This window comes from Penicillium vulpinum (assembly GCF_028829585.1).
Source record: "Penicillium vulpinum strain IBT 29486 chromosome Unknown utg000003l_segment0_segment0, whole genome shotgun sequence".
Lineage (NCBI taxonomy): Eukaryota > Fungi > Ascomycota > Eurotiomycetes > Eurotiales > Aspergillaceae > Penicillium > Penicillium vulpinum.
The window spans coordinates 8,727,615-8,750,509 of NW_026643243.1; the positions used below are offsets into that span (position 1 = coordinate 8,727,615).

The following is a 22,895-nucleotide window of genomic DNA, read 5'->3' on the forward strand; positions in this document are numbered from 1 at the left end:
ACCTTCCCAATTTGTGCCAGTCTTTGCGCTAAAGCATTGGTAACACGGACATCGTAGCCCTAAAGGGATCGCGGCTCAACTTGCTAATTCAGAATCGCTGCTCTGTGGCTGATCCATCGTTGCGTACATTCCTGGCAAAGATACCATCGTGGCCTGGTTGCCAAAAGTAGTAAAGATATTCTTGATATGCAGAAAAAACAGTGTCCATCAGAGGGGGCCGTGCGAGTCTGCCGTTGCCGTTACCATTACTGTTGCCCACGAAAAATCAGGGACAAGGACAGTATAGGAGGATAGATGCTCAAGAGTTCTTTGCCAGGTGTGAGACAAGATTTTCAGTGTTCCTGCCATTTTCATAGGGCATAGGAATAACAAAGCATCCACAAGAATACTGAGACTGTGGAGCGACTGCCGTGGCATTCTCCACCAATATCCGATGTTTCTCACTGAGCCGTTTCTGTGAATTAAATTAAGCTGCAGACGTTGACTATGTTGTATGTTATTAACCTAAATGCATATGCATTCTCAATGTATGACATCAAAAATCGCGGCTTGAGGTTTGATTACATTATGGGAAACCTGCCCATATTCATGTACTAATTTCCCAAAAACTTCACTCATAAAAAGAAAATTGTGTCGTAATGAATGGTATCTATTTATTTGCTATTGAATGAGACAAGTATAAGTCAGAATATGCCGATGATAAACCGATAAAGGAACAATGTAGCGTTTAGGATTACCGCTCAGATCTCCCTAATAATATGAAATGATACGTATATATGCACTTTCCAATAGTTGTTAAGTTGTACCTGAAGGTTTCTATACCTCCCATTCAGGCCTGCATTTATATTGGGTTGGTTATTGAATAGGAGCAGAATAGCTGGCCGTTTACATGGCCTCTGTATTTACCAATAAGTTGGATGATATTACAGTATGCTATCTTTGTAGGCGATCAGATGTCTTTGAGGATCTTTAGAAATGTATATTTAGAAAACTTATATAAGCAGGAACTTCTAATCAGATCAATATAACAGTCGAAGTATAGAAATTAATTCGGTAATGGGCTGCGCAGTAGAGGACATCGTGCGTCGCTTCGGGTTAGCGGCCATTGCTGCTCCTTCGGGTCTAAGATCAGATGTCTATACTGCGAGAACATATCCTCGCTCTCACCTATCCTGTGCCTTGTGTAAAATAGTTACTTATTAACCTTACAAGTAGCCATCAGTTCTCGGCGTTCTTTATCCTTATCATGATCGTGTTGCCCACCGTTGTCGCACCGAGCCACAGGAAATTATAAAATACCTGGCCCCGGCCCCGATCCTCTTCCTCTTTTCTTTCTTTTCTTCTCCATCTTAGTGCACGGGCTTTACACGGATCAGTGAGGAGACATCCGAGATCGTGTTTTTGCTGGTTGAAAACTACCAACGTGACCTCTTCAAGCGGGCCTCTGGGAACGCTTGGGAATTTTTGAAACAATATCATCTTAAGTCTTTTCACTACTTGTTGCCCATGCTGGTTGCTCTTAGAGAAGAGATAGATTATGATGAAGTAAGTTTTTCCAACATGTGAAACACGTAGAGTTGTTGAGAAAAGATTTCTTTTTTTTGTACGGAGTATAGAGGATTGATAATTGCCCTTTGGATTCTGGCATGAATTTTCAGTCCCGCCTTCTTAATCGGACAAACAGTTCCGACACATATTCTGCCACTTCATTAATTCCTGTTTGCCATCTGTTTTTATAAAACTCGGTCAAAAAAAAATTGCTCGTTTTCGGCCTCCTGCCCCAAACTACTTTACAGATTCATTATGCTTGCTCTTATGAACGGCGCCACCCCCTCCCCCCCTCCCCAACAATCACGTCCTCCAGCTTCACCGCTACGAGTCTTGCAGAGTGAGATATGAAGTGAAAAGTGACTTGTTTTTCTTAGCAGTTTACATATGAAGTGCAGGTACCTACAACATAAATCAATTGGAAGACGGTGAAAAGAGCGGTAGATAACAACCAGGCATCAAGGCAGGAACTTTACCAAATTAGGAAGGTTCCTTAAAATTAAGGCAGACAGCGAGTATCCAAAGGTGCTGTTATCAATCCCCTAGCTCATCGGTATATTATATGAGACAGACCAACTATTACTGGAACACCTATATTGTACTTCGAAGCAATAGTATACTTCTAGTCTGGGGAATGGAATAATAAATTGATTCTGGCTTGCGGAAAGGGGCTCGATGTGTAAGAAATTAATTTATCTACAATCTACGGAGTACGTACATGTGCATTGTTAAGAATAACTCATATCACATATGACATGCACTTCCAAATCATCCACAATCTAGCCAGTTTCGCTTTCGCTTAATGAAGTGCTTCACATGACAACTTGGGAGGCAAATGGAGCCGTGTAAATCGAAAGTTCATACTCCGTAGTAACTATTGCACACATGTAGGTGAGATATTGCTTCAAGTCTACGAGCATTGTTCATTACTCAGTAATCCGTAAGTATTCAGTAATTGAGCGCATGGACAAAAGATCTCAGCGCCTTGGAATGCGCAGATTGTTCAGGTCCCTTTCCTCGAGATATTATTTCATATTTGACAGGATTCGCCTTCAAATCTTCCGAGGAATGTACTGCACCCTGGAGATTTTTTAGTCGCCTAGATTACCTTCTTCTGTGCGTCAGTTAGATTTAGGGTTATCATACAATGTACTCCGTACTCCGTACTCTGTACAACTTATTCAGACTAAACCATATTAGGATTGCCATCAAACATTTCAATGAGCATGAAAATAACGATAAATCAGATCTCTCCGTCTTACGGGGAGTCTTCCGACTCACGAACTCTTTTGCTTTCGTTCTATCGAGTCTTATTTAAATTTTTTCCCTGCTTTTCAACTTCTTGGTTACGAGTAATAGCCCAAACCTCCCAAGGTTTGGTACTTTCCAATAGTCAAGAACTCACAATGATCGTTTCGGAGACGTCGAATATGTCGACCCACGATACCGGTCCACGATTGACAGCGATCCCTGTTCGAGCCAATCACATCCCTGTCTGTGCTAAAAATGCAATGCTTTCTTATTCCCGGAACCAAGGCCCCTATCAACAGTTGGCTTGGCAGTGGTTTTGGATATATCCAACGGTTTCACTTCGAGAATCGGAGACAGCATTTCCGTGTGGCAAATCATATTGCTAGAAAGCCTACCCTAAGGCTCTTCCTGTTTACCTCTGAAAAACGTGGAAATGGAGCACTCCCCATAAAAGGCTTATTTTAGCACGAATAGGTCAACAAATGCCTCAAGTGGTGGAGATGCACAGTTCGGACAGTCTCGCCTTGCCCTGAAAAGTGGAGGGCTTGTCAGTCCCTACCTTATTTATTTTTTTTTTTTCTCAACGGCCTGTTGGGCGGTATACAGTGGATCTCGGAGGCTACTAGAACCATGCACGATGCGCATCTCTGATGTGCACAGTCATTTTACTAGTTCCAGGGGCATATGGGATTAACCTCTTTATAAATTGCAGGCCGGGGTACCAGTGGCCATTTTTTTTCATGTTTTCGCTGATACTTACAGTGAATTTTTTTTATCATCCGATCTCCATTAGATGGATATGAAACGACAACCGTCTGTGCCATTCATTAAACCCCATTCGTTCCTTTACATCGATTTACGAACTTACTCTCCCTTTTTTATTACTGTTTGATCCCTTTATATTCCTCGCCATGGTTGCTGGCGATGGTTCTCGGGGCCCTATGGTCGAGGGTATATGCGTGGCATTTGCTGTCTTGACATTCGTTGTCTTGTCTCTTCGTCTTTTTTCGCGCATTGCTATCTCGGGTCGAATGGGCATTGATGACTGTAAGCGGGTTGTGCTTAAACTATTTTACCTACACTAAACTAACATCTTCTAGGCCTCATTATTGGCGCTTGTGTAAGAAGAGTCGACTACATAATCCAGACTTGTAACTAATGAAAATAGGTCTTTTCGTGGTCATTTATTGGTGCCATACTTGTCGGTATGTTCTAGCTTCACTCCCTATAACCCTTTGCAGAAATTAAGATTATTTAGCGGTCAAACATGGACTGGGAAAACACATTGTGGACGTCGACCCGACCGAGATCGTCGACTATTCTTTTGTAAGGATGTGAATCCTAGACTTGTACAGCATCGCATTTCTAACCTCGCCCCAGGCCGTCTGGCTAAGCACAATGTTCTATCTTGCAACACTCGGATTCATCAAAACCTCCGTCCTATGCTTCTATACTCGCCTCGGAGATCCCTATCTCACTCGCCTGTCCTGGGTTATGATAGGAGTTATCGCGGCACAGGCAATCTCATTCGTTCTCGTGGCTGCATTTCAATGTCGACCCGTTAGCATGGCCTGGACTGGCATTGGACCTGGAAAATGCGTCACCATCAACCTTTTCCACCTGTGCAACGCTGCCCTAAACATTATCACCAATCTCTTGACTTTTACCTTGCCCATCAAGGTAGTCTTTAATCTCCAGATACCTCGGGAACAGAAGATCATTCTCGGCATAACCCTCTGTCTTGGTCTTTTGTAAGTGTGTCCTGGTACTTCCACCTGGACAATTACTAACGGAATATCTTCTACAGCGCTTGTGTCTCTTCGATCATCCGAATCACCTACATCCCTACCATGGTTAACTCAGATGACTCCACCTACGCCATCAGCGGTGCCATGTACTGGTCGGTCATCGAAACCAACGTCGGCATCCTCGCTGCCTCGATCCCGTCATTCAAGGCGCTTGCCTCTCGTTTCCTGCCTCACTGCATCGGCGAATACACCAGTGGGAAAAAATATGGCGCCTGGTCAAGCGACAACACTACCCCGCGGTATCCATCTGGATTCGCCAAGGTCACAGATCCCAAAAGCATCACTATGGACACGATCAACTGCAAGGAGGATGGTACCATGGGAACTAAAATTGGCGCAGCTAGCAACTCCAGCGAGGAGCGCATTATCCCTCATGGCAAGATCTTCGCTCACACGGAGATAGAAACTACCTTTGAAAGAAATGATTCTAGAAGCTGCAGTTCTTCGCTCGAGCGGCCTCGTCAATGATATTGGGTTTATGCTTATGAGTTGGCGGCTGTGTATGAAATTTTTTTCTTGTTTACAATATTATAATATTTGGACAATGTATTTCGGTTTCTTACATTCCAGGGGACGTAGATGTCATAGATATTATGCTTAAATGGCTATGTAAATGACTGTATAGATGGATCTATTTGATTTGTTCGTGATGAGACTTTTCCCGATGCTCCTCCACCTAGCTCTGAAATAAACCAACATCATCCAAGACATGCGAGTCGCTAATGTACTAAAGTTTGATAACCCCAAAAACTTCCAAAAAGCCCACAAATTCACAATACCAATCTCCAGAAACCAAAATGAGAACCACATGACCACCTCCTATCCCTTCAATCTCATCCCTGTTTCACTTCCACATGCGAAAAGCCGCCGCCCCAACACCAAGCACAGCGAATATACAAGCCCAGCGCGTAAGGCCCCTCTTGAAATGATAATTTACAGACCTCTCGATAGCTTCCGAATCATTGACACGGGGAAACGGCACATCAACCGGCGCCTCCACGCCCAGAGCCTTGCACAGCGGTCCCCACCCATCCCTAACATCAAAGAAAACCAACCTATCCTCCGGCACAACCTTTTTCAACCAAGCAACATGACTCACATAAGTCTCCCGACCATGTTGACCAGCAACACCACCATAAAGCCTCTCCCAGAGCGCAGCGAGCAAATACCCATACGGGATAAAATGTCTCATCCCGTCCAGCGGGAGTAGAACAGCGCGCGCAAACCAAACACCAGTCAAACTCTGCACGTGGAGCATACTCGTCTCCCACAAGATAGGATCACGCACTGTGCAGATGACCTTGGCGTCTGGATACAGCTCCATGAGTTCCGGGACGAGCTCGGAACCTGGGGAGTCGGTGATGGCGACGTAGCCGGCCAATCGGTGTCGTAGGAGGGTGAGCATTTTGGTCCGGCTTGTGCTGTTTTCTTGTTTGAGCCAGCTCTGTAGAATTGGCATCCAGCTTTTTATCTCCGTTGGTGGGCCTATCGATATTTGTGTGCCACAGTGGTACACCGGTCCGTTTAGGAGGATTTCTAGCGCTTCGCTGAATGATGAAGTTCCTGTGCGCGGTAGCCCGGCGCCAATGACTTGGATTTGGGTGCCCTGTTTGGGGACGGAGGCTTTTTGGCCCATTTTGTCTGTATAGGGTGTTTCTTGGTGTTGGATTTGTGTTGGTTGGTGGTTGGTTTCAGGTTGACCGACACTATTTATTTCTTTTCTTTTTCCCACACACTGGCTACTTTTGCTGTTTGAAAATACCGGGGCTTATGAAGATAGGGGCTTATATATACGGTCAAAATATAACCAAAATTTGAGTGGCTTTAGGTTTCTTTGTTTGTTATAAATGACAGGTAGGATACCCCCGAGGTCCGGCTGTTTGGTGATTTCCGCCCCCACTTTGGTCACCTCCAGCATGATCGACAGGTTGGCGATGAGTTAGCGTTTTTAGATTCGCACAATAACGGGGTTTTTTCGGGTGATCAAATAAGGAGTATGGGGCTCAGATCATAGTACATAGATATTGAAAGTACATAGATTAAGTATTTCCTGTGTATAAGTGTTGTTCGTAGACTATATATTTTGTGGCCTGAGGTAGAAGGAAGCTGCACGACAGTATATGAACTGACTTGTGTTTGATTATATCACTGGTAAGACTATGACATAAGAAAGAGATGCGATATTTCGACGAAATTTTGATGAGTTTATGCCGGAAACCATAATGTTTTGCGACAACTGCAACAACTGACTGTATACTTCAGGGCTGTTTTAAGAGGGCCGTCGACAGCCAATCAAATCGCCGAAGGTGGAAGCAGGTTCGCTGTAAAGTCACGTGTGGTTTCCAACATAGAAACATTCAAGGCCACCCACTGCTTTTGCCAGCACAGCTCCACGGAACTCATGTCTCTCATAAATATGGAAGTTATCCAAAAGAATGAGGCATTTAGAAGGATTGATGGCAAAATGAAATTTTCCTATGTCCAGGTTTTTGTTCGGCAAGATGGCATTTTATATTCCGGAAAATGGACTCAATTCGCCAAAAACGCTAGACGATCTCCAGGAACTTAAGGAAATTCCAACCGAGGACAGGGGCCCAGAAGTGAAACCCGCTTGGTCAGCGATCTATGTGAAAACACCAAGCCTCCTCGCCTATATCGATGGAAACCTTGAAAAGCAAATCGCTCGCGAAGTCGAAACATGCGAAATTCTCCGCAAGAACCCCCATCCGAATATCGCAACCTACTATGGCTACAAGGATACCCGCGGTCGAGTCTCTGGGCTATGCTTCAGACGATATACGTCAACACTACTTGAAGCAGTCAATCCCCAACGTCTGGGCAAGGTCGCTTTCCTTTCAAGTGCGCGCGAACTGGTGAAAGCGAATATGAAAAGTGGCCTAGAAGGAATTTTGGCCGCTATCAAGTACCTTCATTCTTTCGGACTTGTTCATAACGATATCAACCCTGCAAATATTATGCTTGGCGATGATGGTACGTTTATTCTTATCGATTTCGATAGCTGTCGATATATCGGGGAGTCGTTGCGCGATACCGAAACGAAAAGAACCCGCCACTGGCACAACCCTGCTATCGATATTTCGCTCGAGAAAAATGATCTTGACGCTTTCAAAGATCTACAAATCTGGTTGACTGGATCGGCGGATGAGAAATTTGTTTTTGAATGAATCGCTTTTTGGGGTAAACACCCAAGTGGATCAGCTGGGGCGATCATCGTTTCAAATGTGGGGCAATTATGAGTAGCAAAACCAATCACAACCACTATGCTAGGTCACCAGCTATACCTCTATTCGCTAGACTGTGTTATCGTAGGGTCTTGTTACAGCCCGGCTAGGTATTGACCTCACGACGCTGTATCGGCTGGGGTCTAGCGAATGTGCGGTATTTTCGCTATTGGCTCGTATCACCGGGGTATACTGTCGAGATTGACCGATTGGGAGCGAATACACTGGAGAGGCCGATGATAACGACAGACTGGAGGTCGAGGTATTTGCCACCGAGAGTAAATCTGCGACACCAAGGACTGTGCAATGTAACCTCAGGTGGGGACCGAGATAGGGCGGATCAAGTAGAGTATGCAGTATCAAGGAGGGCAATTGAGGAGACTTCGCAACAAGGGAGGTCAGCGGAATAACAGACACTCAACGGGAATGCCTCACCAGCAGAAAGCGATCTAGATGGCTTCGTAGACTTATTTGAAAAAATGGAGAATCGACACATAATCATGCGATGTGGTGGATGGCTGGATCACCCCAGTGTTTCCGCCTCTGAGCGGCTGGACCGCATTGCAGCCCACGCTGGTCAGAACGACCACGGCGTCGGATCGAGCGGTATCTCCGGTAAAATGAAAGGGGTAGTGCGTGGGCTGGAAGCAAATGTACAGTAGTCGGTGGGGGCCAGAGTGAAAGAAATGAGCCGGCGATGAGTGCAAGTGCAAGATAGAGGTAGGAAGAATGGAAAAGTGAGAGATGGGGAGGAAGATCAGCGAAGACGGGTCTTTTATATCGGAGGGCATTGAAGGTAGGTTATGTGACAGCGTATTGTTGAGATCACATGGTCCTGTTTGCCAGGACTAGCAGCTACCAATAGCTTCCTCTCCCTCTTCTTCCTCTTTTCCTCAGGAAGGGCAGTTTAGCAGTATCAATACAGTGACATTTGCTGCTCTCTCTTCTCTTGCTCTCTCACCACGTATTGGGTGCGCTAAACCTAAAAAGGCAAAAATAACCTGATGCAGTAATTCACAGGTCCGCTGTTTATACATTATAATATCAGGTTTGAATTTAAAGAAACAAAAAAAAAGATAGACATAGCATGTCCTGGTTTCGATCCAGGGTCCTGTTGCGAGTTAGTTTGATGTTGTGTGTGAAAGTGGTTGCGGTGAAACGTACCTCCGGGTTATGAGCCCGGCGCTCTTCCCCTGAGCTAACATGCTGATTGGTGGAATTTTAAGCGCTGTCGAGAATATGTTCATGATAGATATCCCTTTGAAGTAATATAAATAACAGCCGTCAGCTAGTAGGACGCATATGTAAAATTACCCTGTAGTAAACAGATTACCATTCTTTAGCAACATTTGAATGGATATCGAGGGGGTACATCTGGAACTGCGCAAGAGTAAGATCTAGAAATATAAAGTTCATTGAGAAAACTATATGTTATGCCACTATGTACAGCAAACGGCAGAGGTCATGTGATTTATTACCAGGATGACTAGATAATTTTCATCGCCGTTGGTTTATGTAGATTAATGTACTAGACTTTTTATTCTCTCCTCATATATCCTAGCTAAACACATTGATAAGAGTATTCCTTTTTATATTATTCAATATGCTCACATGTAGAAATTTAGTAGAGTCATATATCCCAAAAGAGTGAGTGCTTCAACAACTCAGCATGTTAGCTCAGGGGAAGAGCGCCGGGCTCATAACCCGGAGGTACGTTTCACCGCAACCACTTACACACACAACATCAAACTAACTCGCAACAGGACCCTGGATCGAAACCAGGACATGCTATGTCTATCTTTTTTTTGGGCCTTTCTTTTTTTACTAGTGTGGATTTCATCAAATCCAACACGTTCTTGATTCAATAAATTCGCCTAAATTGCAGGCTACTCACAGAAACTCTTTTAAGCTCTTATCCTGACATATGTATATACTCACGTTAAAATTGCTTGCCTCAAGCTAGTCGTTGGATATCACGTCCTCTGATCTGAGTGGTATGAGTTCCTCGATATAGAGTCGATAGCTCTTCAGGATATCCACGAACAGATTCACTTTTAGTATAATATACTCTCCAGTCGATTCAACGATGAAAGCCTCCATGGCTATCTTGACTGTACATAGAAACCCCCAAGCGGTAGGAGAACCAGTTTTCGTCAGAAGGAGCACAAGCATGTGGGTGTGAGGTTAGGTTAAGAGCTATTAGAGGATAGTCTCGTCGCCGTCATGGAGATTAAACCCAAGCGTTTGTAAAACAGCAAACCTGAAAATATCAGCTCTGACCTCAGTTTGGTAGTTTCTCTGGTTTGCGGAATGCAATATAACGAGAGCTTTGACCCTTTCAAAGTGATGCCTAGCCGCCGTGATGTTGTCAAAAAGGTGATAAGTGATGGGTATAACAGCGATATTATCAAAGTTACTTGAATAGTAGATTGTCAGTTCCAAATCCGAGCGAGGGACTCCAGAGTCAGAGTTGTGCTGATGTCGTTGGAACCACGGACCTCATTGAACGGTGTGATGGTAGCGTCAGCGAAGAACAGTATGAGACTATGGCATCTACTGGCGAGCGAAAATGGCATAATCTCCACAGGGGACTTGACAGAAGAGCCAATATCGTAGTCAATTGAAGAATGCTGGGATGCAAGCTATGATCCAAGATGGCATCTGAGAGAGGAGGTTTAATATCTTTGATATCCTCGCTCTTCGTAGTCAACAATCTTTATCAAAATCGCCCACATTTATCGAGAGTGGCTGTTTTACTACCGCCTACTCTAGAACAGACCTCTGGCCGCTCCAGCCTCCATAATTTCCGTCTACATACAAGAAAAATGATATTAACGATTGTCTCTTCATACCGACCTCATCCGAGACCGTATGGTTCCATAGTTGTCTGTAGCCGCCCGTGTTATAGGCGCCTATGTCGTCCGACCGGAATATGCAGGCATAGAGTAGACACTTGCATGAGACAGAATGTGGGGCGGTGGCTTTGAAGTCCCTTGGGATCGCTGGCAGTTTGAGAAGAGATAATACAAAGATAATACTTTCCAAGGCTGGTATTGGGGGTATCCTGTGGCTGGTGCTCTGTATATTATGAATAAGGGGCTTTGCTCTACAGAGTAATATTGTCTGACTATACTCCGTACGGAGGATGTATACAGTCCAAATTGGCGTTTAATGGTGAGTGCATATGTGTACTATGGACCACAATACTCCGTACTCACGTTTTACATGTACATCTCATATGACTCCCTCGATGCGACCACGCAAGGGAGGGAAGTATACAAATGAAAAACCAATCAAAAAAAAAGCCACGATCAACCCATCTATCACACCATCAAATAATACACAATACTGATACTGATACTAATACTAATACTAATACTAGTACTAATAATCAGGGTCCATGATCATCACACCACTAAGAAGTCCTTAAGATCGTCCCACCTATCCGACTTCCCACTCCACATATTATAGTACCATTAGGACCCACATAGTAGACCCCACTGTATATCACGTCTATCACTGTCTATCAGTTTGAACAAATGTACAAATGTAAGTATTGCACAATATACAGGCTTATTTGTACAGTCTATAGTAGTAAAATAAGAGTAAATAAAAGTTAATAATTAAAATGATCTCGAATAAGATCTAAGTATTGATGACGACGACAAGTCAACAGCCACATTCGTATCCGGCCAAAAATCGGAAAATATGGGACAACACCGGGGGGTACATGGATACAATCCCAATATACAAACCATATACCCAAATAAGCAATTCGGTCTGGAAAATAGAAACAAGGAAGAAATCCTGGAAATGGCTAGAATTATTGAAATGTATACAATTACGACATCCCAAACCCAACCCAAATTCCCACCGAATCCCAGTACCGAGTACCAGGATACTGGGAATATATTAGCCTTGGAAATTGCTTATTAGGGAGTTTGGGATGGAGTCGGGTTTGTTCCAAGGCTAACAAGGATGGAGGTGTCTACGTAATTATGGGATCATATCTATATACTTGCAAATGCAATATTATACAAGATATGGGTAATTACATGGATGATTGTAGGAATGGAGTAACGGGAGTGCAATATGCAAAGCACGAATCGGGACTCGTCCATGAAGATGTTAATTAATTCCCAATATACAATAACCTTGCCGGTGCTGCATAGAGGTATTTTTGTCAACTCTAATTAGTCCACCCGGTGCGGAGTACACATTGTACATATGTACATATGTACCTATGATATTGCTATACATGGTGCATTGCAGATCGGCGCTTAACGGTCAGCATGGCTGACCTGAGTGGGTAAGTGTGCATGGATGTGAGGGATTCGAGGGATTCAAGTGTACCCATCGGAGCGTTTATTGTTTCAAGAGCCAAGATATCCTTTAGACGTGTTTCACTATGGATTTCCAAATTTAGTGTAAGTATGGAAGAGAAAGTCATTATTTCCAATATTCATGTCCAAAAGATAATATACATTTTTTTTGGAGGCATGTACTATAGTACAAAGGGGGGACACACTGTACTTAAGATCAAAAATGCAGCAACACCATGTACAACAGAAATGTACAAACACCAAGACTATTTGTTTCCCACCAAAGCCATTAGACAGAAAAAAGCAAAAAAAAAAGAGAAACAAATGCTAAAAGATGTAGAAACGAATCGTAAATCGTACACATAAAATAATCAAAGTCGGAGTCCGAATAGTGATACATAGAGCTCATACGTCATCATGACGAAGCCCCGGATTTTTGGTGGGGCCCAAGTGGGTCCACCTATGACGTTTCGGCATGCCGATCCGGTGGATTATGACGTGGAAGGCGCCCTCAGTCTCTCCTCCTGCGTTGCTTGCCTGGCCAGTCGATCTCAGGATGAACCACTCGCATATCTGTAATTAATGTAATTAGTGTATGATCACAGGGGGGAAATAAGGAGGTAAAACACTTACGTCTTGTCAGAGCATCGTTTCGGCTGAATGTCTTATCCTCGTTACAGATGTGACAGCGCACCTTCTGCTTCCCGGCTGTGTGGATCGTATGCTCATGTCGCGTGAGATCGTAGGGCCGGGAGAAGATAGAATTGCATGCTTTGCCTGTAGATGGGTTGATGCGTTCACACTTGTGGGGACCGGCCTGGGAGTTGCGGAGCGAGGTATCGCGGCCGACCAGGTGACCGCCCGGTGTAGTTTGTCGGTGTGCCTCGCGCTTGTGTCGCTGGAGTCTGGAGGGAGTATCGAAACGGTAGGAGCAGTTGTGGTAGGTGCAAGTGTAGGTACCCGCATCTGAAGATGTGTTGGCGGGACGGGGAATGTCCTCTGTAATCTGCATGTTCATCTGGCTTGGGGGCGAGCTCTCGGTAGATTCCACTGCTGGAAGCGAAGGGAAGTCGGTACCCTGCTGCAAGAGGTTGCTCTGAGAGCGATGCATCTGGGGTTCGGAGAATGCGAATTGTGGCTGAGCCATGCTGGGTGCCGTATATTGAGGGAATGCTTCCATCGGTCGCATTGGGCCATTGTCGCGTCGTAAACCAAGCGCATCACCCAGGTTGAAATCAGCCTGACCGGAGGGAAACAGAGGAGGCATGTTATCATCATTATCTTGGAAATCCAAGACTGCATCCTTGGGTGACATAGTCTTAATATCTCCAGTGTTGGAGGTCTGGTTCATGTTCATTTCGTTCATCCCGTTCATACCACCCATAGTGTTCTGTCCCATAGGGATGCTGGTAGCCATTTGGGGTTGCTGAAGAGCGTTGTTGGTCATGTCACCGGCGAATGGGGAAGAGGTGCGGAAAGGTGATCGATCCCGTCTGTTGGAAGGCGATTGTGAGCGAGCAGACAAATGTCCCTGGTTGGCAGCCTGAAGACGATCGGCCATAAAATTGCGCGGGTTGAGGTGGTTCTGTCCCATTGGCTTGGACACCTGGGGCGCAGCCATGATAGCGGGGTTGTATAATTCGTCTTGGTAGATATCGGAAATGGTTCTGTTCAGCTTGGGGACTCCAATTGACATGGCACTGTTGGCGCCGTTGTATTCTGAAGGTGGGTCGAAACGTAAGTACTGGTCCAACCCCCAATCAACATCAGGAATTCCATTCTCACCATTGGTCATCGACTTGGATGCGTCGTCGAGTTCGTCGAGGGTCGTCTGCGGGGTCACCGGCGAGTTATGGCTCATGCTGGACACCGAAGGAGCTAGCGAGTAGTCGTTCTGCATTTGCTGCGGGGGTGACTGCTTCTGCTGGTCCATGATCGCCCTCCTCATAGCAGACTCGGCCTCGGCGTTGTGACCATCTTGGGATGAGGGATCGAAAGTTTGGAAGGGAGTCGCAAGGAATGAGTTCTGAAGTGGGGTTTGCACCGGGGTGGGTAGTGGCTTGTTGGCGCTGTTGGACCGGCGGTGGTAGTTATTGGCTGACAACCCTGAGGGAACTGAGCGCGAGGATGCCGAGGGTGAAGATCTCTTTTGCACACCGGCGTATGGGATGCGCGCAGGGCTTAACAACTGCAAGTTGCTATCCCAACCCTGATTGCTGGCGAGAGGCTGCTGTACCAACATCGGCGTATAATATTGTTGAGGATATTGAGGTAGGTAGTGTGAAGGCGAACTGGAACCCTGGATGTCGTACGACGGGTTGTATGAAGACGCTGGGGTCATCGAAGGAGCCCCGAAAGACTGAGAGTCAGACGCCTGTGGGTAAGAAGTTGAGAAGGTCGGAGAGGAGAAAGTAGGCGAGGAAGGTGCGGAAGAGAGTGGAGAGAGTTGTACACTGGGGTGACACTGGAAAGGTGATTGCAAACGAGATTGAGAGTAGTGGAAGGAGTTCTCGGGATAAAAGTCAGGTGGATACTGGTCGTCTTGTATGATGATGTCCTCTGCGCTGTAGGAATCGGTGATGAGACCCTTACGTGGGTACATAAGCATTATGTTATCACGGGTTTGGGACGTCAAAGGTGGGTAGTGTTTTCGCCACCGGGGTAAGGCGAGCTTTTATAGAACCAGACGGCACAAAATCCGATTAAGATTTCCTGATCAATTGTGGCCGTGCTTGGGAAGCAGTAGGGGACTCTCTTCAAAACTTTGGTTCAAAGCTTTTATGTATGGAAGAGTCTGGAAAGGTTCGGAGGCTGATCGAAAAGATATCAGAGGGCTGGAAGGTAAGGTGACTATGGTTGAGATGAGTTTGGTTCTGAACAATGACTCGACCGGAAAGTTCGAAAATCTTACATTTGATGATCTCAAGAGTCAGAGAGTATTTGGGTATGAGTAATAGAGAAGAGGTTAAAAGAGGGAGCGAGTTGAGTTTAATAAGTCCAACTCTTGTGTACTTTAGATGACCTCACACTAGCTCGGGCTCTCCGAACAAGATTACCGTATTGTCCATATTTGGTATATAATTGGTATATTTGGGTATATTTGGGTATTATTGGCGTTTATTATTATTATTTTTTATGAATTATTTTTAATTTATACACTAGTCCAGATCGGGTAGCATTCGTATCACACATCTTTTTGGGGTTTTCTCTTTTTTCTTTTTTTACCGAGTCCCACTGATCTGATCCGGGTCTCTTGAAGTTGTGGCTTACAAAAAAGCCACAAGGATCCACCATACCTCTATCACTGTGTGATCTCCTATGTGATTGGGCTTTTGTTTTTTTTTGAATGGTAATTGTAAAGATCTACTTTGTAAGTAATTAATAAGTAGGATAGGATAGGATAATTTTGGACTTAGCCAAGGATTACAGCACACATCGCTTAGAACCAAGAGGAAAATTTTTCTTTATAGTCTAGAACTAGCTCCGATTTGCACTCGGGTGACCAGGGCCAAAATTAGGAAAATGGGGGGTGGAGATGCCGAGGAGACATCCCTTAGGACTGAGCCACACCTTAGTTTTTCTTTTTTTCAATTTTTGTATGGAGTACCCCATTTTCCCATAGTGAATGGGAATGGAACAATTCGGCCTAATCTACTAATTTGAGTCAGAAGTAATGAGAATGCCGAAGAACAATTGAACGGAGTGTTATTATTGCATAATATATTTATTAATTATTTTTGATTATCCTTTCTTTGTAGCCACATTGAGAACCATGTGGCTGGTGCCCAATGGTTCGGGTCGTCCCAACGGTGTAGCATTCCTCTACACATGGGAAAACCTTGCAAAAACAACATTCCTAAGAATCACATTTCCTGATTTTTTTTGAAAAATACTAACTATTCCAATACTCGACCTCGGGAATACTTGAGAATTGTGGCTGTGAAAGTAATTGTCTACTTTGTCTCCCCACTTCGCGCCAATCGGTGGGTTCCGGTCGCAGACAAACGCGATAGTCAGCTGACCATCTCCAATGCATTTAATGGCATGATAAGCCGAAGTTGGACACGGGTGTAAGGGAAACTGACCAGCTGACCCCGGATCTTGACTCACCAGAATATGTGTCTTTTTAGCGAAGGTTGGGTGTCTACATTTTACATGTCTTACTCTGGTTCCAATGTAAGCGCTTGGCTCTATAGGACTTAGCTCTACCATAGGCTCGGCGGGAAATGCCCAACCTAGCTACATAAGAATCTCGCCAGGCTTTTACATGGTCACATGCTCAATTACTGTAGACTGTGGGCTGATTGCCTTAATTTTCTGGATCAAATATCTGACTCGATCACATGTGAATCATATGTTACCCCTCATTTTGACTCAAGAGGGGTTGAGAATATAGAAAATCAAAAATATTAAATTGGAATATTGATTTGGGTATAAATTGAGACATACAGATATATTGATATTGTACATATTTACCAGGGCTATAGAGATTAGCGAAATTCTTAGCGCGAATGTTGTAGGACTGGGTAGCGTGGTATGCCATGTACGGTCACATTTGAAATTTTCCTTAGCGCTGTCATCCTTTTCAACCGTGCATATGCATGGACACTAAGAATTCTCTATCAGGGGGAAACCGCTTCGGTCAACCCCGACCTTTTCAGCTTAGATGTTCAAAATAATGTTGTTTAAGAAACTAAGGCAGCAACAATTCATCCAAAATCCAAGTGCCATGTGACCAGAATATCATTTGAAAATTGCAGCACAAATACTCCGTACATCCGGCACGTTCTCGGGGACTGATTTTCTCGGACTAGGCATGCGCCGAAAACGGGTCCGGGGTCTGCCGTGTCTACCGAACAGTCTGGCCCTTTTCTTTTTTTCTTAGGTCCCTTCAAGGTTATCTGTCTTGGAGGCTACACCAAAACGTGGGCTAGTCCGGGGAAGTGGCAAACCTCAGATAATCTTGGAATATTTAAGATCTATGTGGCCCACTCAGATTGTGGAATGTGTAGATCTATTCACCTTTGGTAATTTTTTAAAATGATTCTAATAGGATGGTCTACCTACCGAAGGCATCCTGATTTACAACACATAATGTACATTGACCTTCTCAATTTGAGACATCCTTACCAGAGGGCCCCTGCTTCAGAAGAATCACGGAGAAAAAATTTTCACCGGCATGCGATCCCGAAAGAATAAAAACATGTCAGCACTTTATGCGGGTTTCTCGGCGAGATTGTTCATGCAGGTTCATACATATTTAGTAACAGTCTAATGCACAGTGAAAAACTTTTTCAATGTAAATGATTGGCAGCAGCAAGGGTTGCACAGCCACATCTCGGTACAGCCGTTACATCCTTCAACTTGCCGGTTCAACCTGTTACCATACAGCACTTGCAGCAGCCACCAGTCTGCAGGTAATCGTATTCGGTATTTCTCGTATGTTCCAGAAGCATTTTTCGGTGGCTTGTGCATGCCGCTAGTCCTTCTTTCAGTAAAGCGTGAGTGTTTTCGTTCTTCTGGAAGCTTTCTATTTTCATCCCGGAATACCGGCCTCCGGCCATCGCCGACATTGGAGGACCCTGCGCCTGTTTACAGATTTTTTGTTCAGACAATCTTGGAAGTTGGTTTTTTTTTTTTTTTTTTCTCGCTTTGCATCTCTCATTATGGATGATTATCAATCATTCTGATATTCGTCATTCGAATTATTTTGCTCTGACTCATTCCTGGGCAACGCCGGAGAACTGTCACGTGGCTGTTTTAGATCTTGGAGGCTAGCCGCGTACACCATACGCTTGGTTATGTTGAGTCAGGGAATTTTAGGAAAGAGCCTCCAAGGAGCTCTGTTGGGGTAAGACTTGTGGCTATGCAATTCATGACAGCAAGGGATGGCAAATGCTTTACTTGGTTGCCTATGTGCAAGTGTATTATACTAGAATTTTAGGAGTTAGCCTCGATCGATCTCTACATTCCGGAGTGCCACAAGTCTCTGATAATAGGATAGTACATGATTATGTTTTTTTTGTTATACGATACTAACTCCGTGTACCGTATAGAATTGTAAAGGAGCCAGTCAACGACCAAGCGCCCCATGATTCAGCCTCCGGGTCAATGGCTTGTGGCCCTTTAGACAGACCCTTGAAATATCCGAGCCAATTAGCCCCTGGTATAGATGGAGTTCAGCTACTATCTATTTGACTAGCAAGGCTAAAATGCAGGTACCTACATGTAGTTATAAAGTCATTTCTGTACCATCCATGGATATTTGTTAGTGACACAAGGATATGTAGTTAGTTACATTGAAATCTTCTGAGCCAGGGGCAATAGAATTATACAACAAGATATAGATGCCACAGATCGCAGTAAGCCTATAGGTTGGAACTGCAGGATACCATCTTGAGAACGAGGCAGCAAGCTGCAGGGCATGGGTATTTGACATAGGTATTTCCTGAACAGGAAAGAGGAGGTAATTACTCAACATTGTGGCGTCCAGTCACAAGAAAATTTCAGCTCTAGAGGAAATGGTCTAGGTAGAGCTTTTATAGACAAGTTGCCCGACTCTAGGACTATTGTATCTGTTGACTCCAGAAGCCGTTTCAAGGTGATAACCACAAACTGCCTTTTCATTTGATAGTAGTATTATGGTCCTTCAAATAGAACTTCACTTATCCAAGGCAATTAAATTTCTCTACCAAATCAACCTTAGCAAATCCACACATTCTGCATAAACTCCACAATATGTACTCGGCTGCTAAATTAAGAGCTCGGGCCGACTGGCAGCATGTTCTCGTGAGTTAGGGTTATTGTAAATGGCTGTGAACGAGCTAACTAATAGGAGTATTGCTGTATACGACATTATTTCTCGTGGCTAATGTAGGCAATGATGGCATCCGTTTTCAACAACTCAGCATGTTAGCTCAGGGGAAGAGCGCCGGGCTCATAACCCGGAGGTACGTTTCACCGCCAACAATTTCACACCTAAACATCAAACTAACTCGCAATAGGACCCTGGATCGAAACCAGGACATGCTATGTCTATCTTTTTTTTTTTGTTTTGTTTTTTTTTTCCTCCCCTCTCTTCTTCTTCTCTCACCTATATATATATTTTTAATTTGGTTTCTCTATTTATGTCCTTTATTGTGGTGAGAGACGCATCGCGACGTGGCATGCATGCGGTGTCGAGGACTTACGTACCCTTCGTAAATTTGATCCATCTGAGTAAAAGAATCAAGAGCACATGCGGTAAGCATAGAGGTCATCGGGTGCTTCTGCCGCCTTGTGGAATTTACAGCCGGGCTTGCCTGTTATGAGCTGTGATGGAACGGCCAGTGTCTATGGATTCACGTACATATTTCTCTTGATTGATCCACTGTTGTCGCTTGTCGGTTCTGTCCTCTTGGTACTGACCTGGAGGGTATTCCCCAGTGACGAAGCAGACAGACCCTGTTATGTTAGTATCAGCCATGATGAGACAACCCAGGTAATTCAGGAAGCCATATTTATTCTCAAGCCCATCTGATGTCTCATTGTCTTTGAGCCCTTTCACGTGGAAGACAAGGTTCTGGCCCCTGTTGACATAGAGAGCACCATTATCCATCACTGCTACCGCTGACGGTTTTTATTTGTGACTGTCTTGACCTGCAGATTTGGAGATCCAAGTCTCTTGCAGAAGTTGTTGGTTGGGTCAGTGCCAGATGGGTCAGCATGCAGGCTGAGGCTCGGTGACATTATGTCGAGTCAGTCGTAAACGCTGCAGCATCCTCTTGTTGAGCACGGTTGAGACCAGGGTTGGGCCTATCATCGTAATTTTCGGTCTTCAGTATCCCCATGCAGATTATTCGCTGATCACTTGCCCTGCTGAACACTGAGGCCATATCCGTAGACGTGTTCCCGAACAGGGCTCACGTGTTGATTCACTGTCCATCGACTGTTTGTAGAGTCGCTTTTGGCTAATGTTCTCACCATGTGGCGTAGTTCGTTTTCTGGGTCGCAGTTATCAGAACTCGTTTCGGGGGAGGGAGGAGATCAGGGACTATTTGTCGAGGAAAGCCGCCAACGATCGACCATGTAAGGTGACAGACGCCTCGTAAGTTGAGAACCCATGGTATGGGGCTAGGTCTTATTAGCTTCATTGAGGGCAGGAAGTTTTAAAATCAGCAAGGTCATATCAACTTAATGGTAGTCGGCATTGGGGCTGTCGGGATTCAAGTGTGTATCTTCTATGGTTTTTTCCGCTGTGCGACAAGAGAGGCAGTCAGGTTGATCTTCGAATGTCTCGTGGGTTGTCTCGCTGTGACCAGGATGATACCCTGTCCCGGTCTCACTCGGACTTGCCTATTTCATCCTTCTTTTATTACTTGTTTGCTTGCTTTCTTCGGGCTGTATAGTGGCGTAGGCAGAGGGCTATGCTGTGGATGATTGTCGTAGTGTACTCTGGTCAGCGTGGGGTATTGAGATCGATATTTTGATGCGCACGTTTCCATAATATGCTCGTCATCTTGGATTCGACTATCTCATCTACGGGCTGCTTGCGTGGCAGTGCAGAATAATCCAATCTCTTTGTAAATTCTAACTAGTCTCATTTCAACATTCCGGTTTCTTTCTTCGCAACTAGTATCACTGGCTTATCCAATTTTTCCTACTATATCCATAGCATCGCCAGTCAGATACCGTCTTTTCCATCATTGCCACAGCCAAGTCATAACAAAATTGTGGGATTTCTTTCAGCAGGCTGTCTGTGAAAACCGAGGTTGCCGTGCTCGCTACATGCCCATAGGGTGCCGTTCTCAGCTGCTGAAGATTGTCCATAGTTGCTTTGACCGCGATGTCTCGCAGACCTCGGTCACTTGCATGTGTGGAGTTGTAAATCTGGGTGATGGCATACGGGAATATCTCCGTATTCACTCGTTGGTCCAACTCTTGTATAAATTTTTTCTTTGAAAGAACCTTCAGTCCCTCAATGAACATTCGGTCTGCGAGGGAGTACATCGAAATGTGAATCGATAGGGGATCAAATGTGGCCACCAGGTCTTCTTTCGGTTCACTAGGTGCTCTCACGACGTCCGCGTCCGTTTCTGTGTCTGGTGTTGGCTTGTCTAGGCCGATGAAGACATCTGTGTCTGGGCAGTGAGGTTGCACCTCGTAGTCCAGGTAATAGAAATACTCAATCAGCCCTTTGACCAAGCGCGGCTCTTCTTGTAGCGTGGCCCTGTTTGTGGATGATTCCTTTATTGAATTAGCTACCGTGCAGTACACCCGTGGTATATTGTTCCTGCCCCATTGATGTCTCGCCTGCAACCCACTATCACAGACTTTGGCAAGGAAGGCTGATCGCGGGCAGACTATGCATTTGTGCACAGCGTGTTCATCCCCTCTGCATTCAATGGTCAGGTCACTGTATCTCGGATCAAGGCGCACCCTGTTGTATCGTTAGTGGTTTTTTTTTCAACCTCTGCAGAAGCATCTGGTAGATTGCTAGAGCATGAAGTAGTTCGTTGGCAGGGTTTATATCTTCCACAACCTCCTCCTCCTCCTCCTCCTCCTCCTCCTCCTTCTTGGCTGCCTGTTCCAGCTGCTTGGTTATTCGGGCGGACACCTTCTTTTTCTTCATGTTGATAATACAATGGTGAGCCTTGGGTACGGGGGGCTCGGACTTTCTTCTGCGTTTGGGTAGCTGATATGGCTGGGTGCCGGGTGGGGGACGGGGGGAGGAGGGATATTTAAGGGGGATGGGAGTTTCTCTATGTCCTTCCATGAATAGCAATAGTCATGTGGGTTGATGTTTGCTTGGCCTGCATGACCGGCATTGCGGCCCTAGTAGTCAAGCCCTCCTTCCAGTCCAGCAGGTATAGCCAATCAGTTACCAAGTCTTTGGTTGTGTTCTTTTTCTTTCTGTCTACCTTTGAATCTTTGTGTACATTTGTGGATGGTTAAGGAGGTGTGCTAACGGGTTCATTTCTTTCGATGTTCCAGCTTCCCCGGTATACACTCGTGGTGCCAAGTAGAGTTGGGCTCCCCCTTTAGGTGTTCAATTCGGTCCTATTTTACCAACTGAGCTTCGGCCATATTTCAAATGGGTGTCGGCATCCAGCTATTTTAACCCTGGTAATCCAATCAATATCTGGTATATTTAATGAAATATATGGATTTTTAGCTTGGTTGTGGGTAGTAAATTCATCGTGTTTCATGGTGCCAAGTAATGTTGAACTGCCGTTTTGGGGGGTTCAACTTCAACTTGCCTAGCAAATCAACTATTTGCTCACCACGCCGCAATGTGTGGTTCGTACGGTTCCAATCTGCGCAGATACACTTTGGATGGTGTCCTTGTTGTTTTCTGTGTGTCTTTTCTGTGGGTTTTATGTATTTCGATACGTTGGCCTGGGATCAAGTGCAATGTGGTGTTGGATATATATATGTATAGAATACCACATGTTATGTTGTCTCTACACAACCTATATACCCCAACCCATGGTGGACCAGCCCATGGCATAATCAAACACAAGAAGACCACCAAGCATACGAACTAAATGCAACATATAAAAAAGTAAAATCAAGTTGGTCTAGACATGTGTACACTATGTACGGAGTATATTCTATGTACCTCATAAAATTCCAAAGAAAACCTGCGATAGCTTGGTATATGGTATGATATATAGACACCTATACACAATAAACACTTAGAGAAATAGGGATCACGCGTCAGTAACACGAAGATCTAATCAAAC

General features: G+C 44.8%; 5 protein-coding genes across 5 annotated transcripts; 2 read left to right on the forward strand and 3 right to left on the reverse strand.

The window, feature by feature from the left end:
- Positions 1-3,710: 3,710 nt before the first annotated feature.
- On the forward strand, positions 3,711-5,075 carry N7479_008344 (putative integral membrane protein Pth11-like; the record flags this gene model as incomplete). Its single annotated transcript, XM_057256038.1, has 6 exons — positions 3,711-3,846; positions 3,900-3,919; positions 3,968-4,004; positions 4,058-4,125; positions 4,180-4,550; positions 4,607-5,075. The coding sequence occupies 6 exons, from the start codon at positions 3,711-3,713 to the stop codon at positions 5,073-5,075; spliced, it is 1,101 nt and encodes a 366-aa protein (XP_057109900.1).
- Positions 5,076-5,451: 376 nt separating this feature from the next.
- On the reverse strand, positions 5,452-6,243 carry N7479_008345 (sulfotransferase family protein; the record flags this gene model as incomplete). The annotated part of the gene is made up of 1 exon (XM_057256039.1): positions 5,452-6,243. One exon carries the CDS (start codon positions 6,241-6,243, stop codon positions 5,452-5,454), a length of 792 nt encoding a protein of 263 aa, XP_057109901.1.
- Positions 6,244-7,108: 865 nt separating this feature from the next.
- N7479_008346 (uncharacterized protein) lies at positions 7,109-7,792 on the forward strand (the record flags this gene model as incomplete). Its single annotated transcript, XM_057256040.1, has 1 exon — positions 7,109-7,792. One exon carries the CDS (start codon positions 7,109-7,111, stop codon positions 7,790-7,792), a length of 684 nt encoding a protein of 227 aa, XP_057109902.1.
- Positions 7,793-12,682: 4,890 nt separating this feature from the next.
- On the reverse strand, positions 12,683-14,779 carry N7479_008347 (stress-regulated transcription factor RPN4; the record flags this gene model as incomplete). The annotated part of the gene is made up of 2 exons (XM_057256041.1): positions 12,683-12,744; positions 12,805-14,779. 2 exons carry the CDS (start codon positions 14,777-14,779, stop codon positions 12,683-12,685), a joined length of 2,037 nt encoding a protein of 678 aa, XP_057109903.1.
- Positions 14,780-20,787: 6,008 nt separating this feature from the next.
- Positions 20,788-21,781, reverse strand: N7479_008348 (uncharacterized protein; the record flags this gene model as incomplete). Its single annotated transcript, XM_057256042.1, has 2 exons — positions 20,788-21,589; positions 21,621-21,781. The coding sequence occupies 2 exons, from the start codon at positions 21,779-21,781 to the stop codon at positions 20,788-20,790; spliced, it is 963 nt and encodes a 320-aa protein (XP_057109904.1).
- Between the last annotated feature and the right edge of the window lie 1,114 nt (positions 21,782-22,895).